The following is a 5,458-nucleotide window of genomic DNA, read 5'->3' as shown; positions in this document are numbered from 1 at the left end:
ATGTTAAGAATTTCTCGTACGTCCATGTCCCAACAGTGTTCTCTCAGCCTTTGTTCATCCCAAGCACCGTGTTCATTCAAGAAATCCGCCACCCAGTTGAGTCTGCAATTACGTTTCGGTGTTATTGGCCGAAAATTATGACCCCTTGGGATCCAAGCATCTCTCCAAGTTCTTATCAGCGTCCCGTCACCCACACGTCAAATAATGCCTTTCTTTACCAGCTCAAGACCATGTACAATCCCCTTCCACTCTGCGGATGAGCTGGTTGGAAACACCGTATCCAACAGATTACCATGGGGATAATATTTTGCTCTGAGCAGTCTTGCACACAGGCTATTTGGGCAATCCAATAATCGCCAAGCCTGCTTAGCCAGCAAGGCCTGGTTGAATGCTCTCATGTCCCGAAATCCCATGCCCCCCATAGACTTGGGGACCACCATCTTCTTCCAACTAAGCCAGGCCATTTTCCTCTTGCCGTTGTCCACACCCCACCAGTACTGCCTCATCATTCGTGTCAAGTCGTCACAGACAGACGCCGGCAGTTTAAAGACACTCATCATATATGTAGGGATGGCCTGTGCAACAGCTTTGATCAAAATTTCCTTGTTTCCCACAGAAACAAATTGTTCACTCCAATCAATCAACCTTGCTCGCAATCTCTCCTGAACCGTTTCAAATTGCCCTCTATGCACTCTTCCTTCTGGCACAGGTCCGGTTCCTACAATATTATGAGCTTCTACGTTCGACTCTCTTCAAACAAAAAAGATGGCTAGTAAAGGTCCGGTTCCTACAATAATCTCCTAAATGATGGACCTGTTCTTTATTCTTTTCGAAAACTTGTTTGCAATCGCATGCCCTGTCCATTCAACTAGACGGAAAACAATCCAGTAGCCCAACTTAGAGTGTGAGCTTGTCCTTATGTGTAATCGAAGAGGGGAGGTCGGCAATCAATTAATCTTGACATTGAAAACTCATTTCAGTAAATAAAACTTTTTTTACACTCGACGGAGTTTATCAAGAGAAACTTTTTTTACGAGGTTAAAGAGAGCGTTATTTCATAATGATCGGGTTACAATCTCGAGATAACAAGTCCTCAAAAAACGGAGGGGGGCCCTCACGGTGACAGGGGTATATGTTTTATCTTGTATTTGTATGAAGTAGTAATATTTTGAAGTAGGTTCGCTTAAATTTCAAAAGGCTTGACTTGACTCGCTTAGGATCACAGCCACTCGACTTGTCGTGTGGAACCTGTTGTGGCTCCACCACTTTGTGCCCTCCACCATTATTGTTCTGCCAACGGCATATACGGAGGGAGCTACACAGAAGCTCCACCGTCCCCTGTTTCCCACCCCCTCCCCTGTCCCATTCGACAAAACACGCCAAGCACGCGCACCGAATCCATCGCCGAGCAAGCGAAGCAGACACCACCTGTCCAGACCGCCGCCCACCGTCTCCCAGGAGCTCAGAGGCGCCACCAAGAACCGCACGGAAGCAGCCGGAGCAAGCGGCACGTGAGAGGATCGATGGCGATGGCCGGCGGAGCCCCGCCGGCGCCGCTGCCGGTGGTGGGGCACCAGTTCTGCGCGCCCTACGTGGTGCCGCTCACGGTGACCAAGAAGGCCCTCAGCCTCTCCGACGGCGACTTCGCCATCACGGACGCCAACGGCGCCGTCGTGCTCAAGGTCAAGGGCGCCATCTTCAGCATCCGGAGCCGCCGCACCATCCTCGACGGCGCCGGGCTGCCCCTCCTCACCATGCAGGAAAAGGTCCCTTCTCCACTACAGATTCGCTTGTTTGTCTGTCTGTCCATCTCCCTCCCCCGGCCTGGCGCCGCTGAAATTTCCTCGATCCGTAGACATGTCTGGAAGTTCTTTGCGGAATAGGATCGTTGACCCGTAGACAAGGGTGATCTGAGTCGTTGCAAATTGGTATAGTCTTGCTATTTTTTTTTATTTTTTTTAGCTGGGGGAGGAATAGTCCTCTGACCTCACGAGTCACAACCCAAATTATTGCAAAATCATTACAATGAAGTAGCACAGGAAAACGACGTGTATTAATGAAGTTGACTAATTCCAAACTTCTACTATTCTTCTCAGCGACTGCCTTTTCCGATGTCCCCACTTGAGCTTGATGTGTGACAAGGAGTCATGGACTTTTTGATCCAGTGTTGTTCTTGCCAGCCTGAACTATTCGGTCTTGTGTGCAACATAGGAGTATTGGGAAATGATAACCGGGAACGTTCACTGATTAGGAGGTCCCAGGGAACGCCCTCACAGCCATTGGATCCAGATCGTGCGGATGGCATTTTTTAAACCGCTGGCGTTCTTTTGCGTATATACCAATTTTCACTCCTGATCATGGCAAGTCTTCTAAACTCGCCATGGCAATTTTAGTTGAAATTGCATGGCAATTTGAGCGTTCGCTGGAAAAGGCTCCCTGGGAACATTTCCCGGATATTGCCGTCCATGTGTATTTCCGTTCTTTCTGTTTTGTCGCGACAAGGGAGTAGCAAAAGGAACTTTCTTGGCGACCTACACTTGAATAAACCATTAGTACAATCTGAATTTGCTGGCTTGGCGCCGCTGAAATTTCCTCGATTCGTAGACATGTCTGCAAGTTGTTTGCAGAATAAGATCGGTCTTCTAACATTGAATTGTCTGAGTTGTTGCAAATTATTATTATTATTTATTTTTTAGCTGGGGCAGGAATAGTCTTTATTCTTCCAGTTGAGGAGATATCTCTGCTGACCTCTACATCATGCTCACAAGTCACTGTCCAAATTATTGCAAAATCATCACAAGGAAGTAGCACAGGAAAATGACGGTTATAAATGGAGTTGACTAATTCCAAACTTCCTGTGTTCTTATCAACGACTGCCTTGTCCAGTGTCCCCACTTGAACCTGATGTATGATGAGGAGTTATGGACTTGTGAATTGTGATCTCGTGTTGTTCTTGCCAGCTTCAACTGTTCAACTAGTCCAACTTGAGTATTTCTTTCTTTCTGTTTTGTTGCGACAAGCAGAGCGGGATGGGGATTCCGAGTGATTCCCGTGCTTATAATGCTTTTGCCGTGTGCGATAACCCTGCAGATTCCAGTTGTGAACACCAGAATGCTTGATTTTTTATTTTTATTTTGTTCCTGTGAAGAAATTAATCTTGAAAAGTTTGGCGCAGCAAAAAGAACTTTCTAGGCAACCTATTATACACATAAATAATCAATTAGTGCAATCTGCATTTTGTGGCTTAATTTTAGACAACACATTCACACATCAGATCCGTGAAACACCCTTCAAATTTGAACTCGACTAATTTCAATCGCCAACAGAAGTTGGAGTGTGCTGCCATCACACCCTTTCAAGTGTTCATAACTGAAACTCAAACAAGTAAAACACTACGAAAGAACCATCCAATTTCAGTCCGTTTGGGGATTATTACATGCCTGCTGTGGCTGAAGCGTTGTAGTCAATAATTGTGGTGGCATAATAACAGTTTCACTTGATCAGGTGTTCAGCATGCACCACCGATGGGAGGTGTTCAGAGGGGACAGCACCAACTCAGGCGACCTGCTCTTCACCGTGAAGACAACTTCGCTGATCCAACTCAAGACGGAGATGGATGTCTTCTTGGCCGGGAACACCGCGCAGCAGGTCTGCGACTTCAAGATCAAGGGCAGCTACTTCGACAGGTCCTGTGTCTTCTACCTTGGCGACTCCAACACCATGGTAGCTCAAGTAAGTAGCTTCTGATCATGCTGTGGAGCTTCAAAACTTCTTTATGTAGCAAACATATGTATGTAACCGATTACATCTGTCGGTGCAGATGAGCCGTAAGCTGACTGTTTCAAATGTGCTGCTGGGGAGGGACACGTTCAGTGTCACCGTGTTCCCGCACGTCGACTACGTGTTCATCGCGAGCCTTGTTGTGATCCTGGATGAGGTTCACAGGGACAAGCGCGACGATTGATGAGTGGGTTTGATACGCTCCCGGATCCTGAGCGTCCTCGGAGTTCTACAGATGGCGTGTCATCTCGAGCTGCTGCGGTGTTGTCTTGTCACTAGTGTTGTCTGATCAAGGGTTGCATCTCTTGTAGTATTATGCTAGCATGGTGAAGCATGCTAAATTGTGATGTTGTGCAATAAGAAATGTGTATGCAACTTCAGTTTGATCCCTGGCCTGCCATTGTATTTACAGCATGCCACGATTGATCGTTTGTTTGTGATGAAATGCTGAGGCTGTCACAGTTTATGTCAGGTTCGAAACAAGTTTATGACCATTTTACCCATTGTAGCACCTCAGAAGCCTCTTTAGAGCATGTCCAACGCCTCAAACCGCCCGCATACGTCCAGACCGCGCGGTCCGGACCCCGGAAACTATCCAACGCGGACCTGTATCGGTCCGCCGAAAGGTCTAAACCACGTTTTTACCGCAAACCGAAACCAAACGGTCCGGACCACGTTTTTACCGCAAACCGAAACCAAACGTGAGGGCCTTTGCGGGAATCCCGACATCCAGATGTTTGACCAATAAAAGGCACCACGCACTGAACTTGCCATCGATATGCACTTTAGTGCCCAATCTTGAAAAATATACCCAAGTGGTTTGAAAACTTGGCACAGGCATGCAAATACGGTTCAAATGTCATCTGTATACCCCCAAGACGCTGATGAGGCGTACCAGCAAGGCATGTAGCCCACTGTCAGCGACTATACCCGTGTGGTCACTGCCTTTTCTTTTGGAAAAAGACCTGGCCGCTAGGACCCATCTGTCAGCGCATAGTACAAAAAAAATGGAACGAAATAAAAATTGAAAAACTGCACACACTGGGACTAAAAAAAGCAACTTAATGACAAACTGGCCAGTCCACACCGAACAAACTTGATGACAAGCTGGCATCACCACACTAAGTCTATCAAAAAAACTGTTTGCGGGAACTAAATAGGCTGTACCCAGTGCGGCCCATTATCACATGTTACTTCTTTTTTACAAATTTATACAAGTTATTTAAATTACAATCATCCCTCAATTATTTTAAAATTATAACCCCAAAATCATGAGTTATGTTCAAATATTCATGTTTTATAAATAATGTACATAGAAATAAATTAAGTTCTTTTAAATAGCCACATATTATTTGAAAACATATTCATATAATTGAAATAATATTTGTGAACAATAATAATATTTGTAGAATTTTAGAAAGTTTGAATTTTTAATAAAAATATTAACGTAATTTTAATATCTTTACATATTTAAATAGATGCTCATATAATTTTAAAATATTATTTTTTGTAAGATATACATGTATCCGTTTGTGGATGTAAAATCTCGAGGCATAGTAGGCTCGTATTCATTTTTCCATACCTCATTTTATATTTATTTTCGTTTAAAACACATGAACACTTTTTAAAACATCATAACCATTTTTATTAAAGCATGAAAACTCTTAGATAATACATC

General features: G+C 44.7%; 1 protein-coding gene across 1 annotated transcript; it reads left to right on the top strand.

The window, feature by feature from the left end:
- The first annotated feature begins 1,316 nt into the window (after positions 1-1,316).
- Positions 1,317-4,251, top strand: LOC119322833 (protein LURP-one-related 15-like). Its single transcript, XM_037596370.1, has 3 exons — positions 1,317-1,766; positions 3,505-3,732; positions 3,821-4,251. Exons 1-3 carry the CDS (start codon positions 1,524-1,526, stop codon positions 3,962-3,964), a joined length of 615 nt encoding a protein of 204 aa, XP_037452267.1. The 5' UTR covers positions 1,317-1,523; the 3' UTR covers positions 3,965-4,251.
- The last annotated feature ends 1,207 nt before the right edge of the window (positions 4,252-5,458 follow it).

This window comes from Triticum dicoccoides, chromosome 6B, assembly GCF_002162155.2.
Source record: "Triticum dicoccoides isolate Atlit2015 ecotype Zavitan chromosome 6B, WEW_v2.0, whole genome shotgun sequence".
Classification (NCBI taxonomy): Eukaryota; Viridiplantae; Streptophyta; class Magnoliopsida; order Poales; family Poaceae; genus Triticum; species Triticum dicoccoides.
Note: the sequence above shows the minus strand (reverse complement) of the source record. Positions and strands in the feature narration are given on the sequence as shown.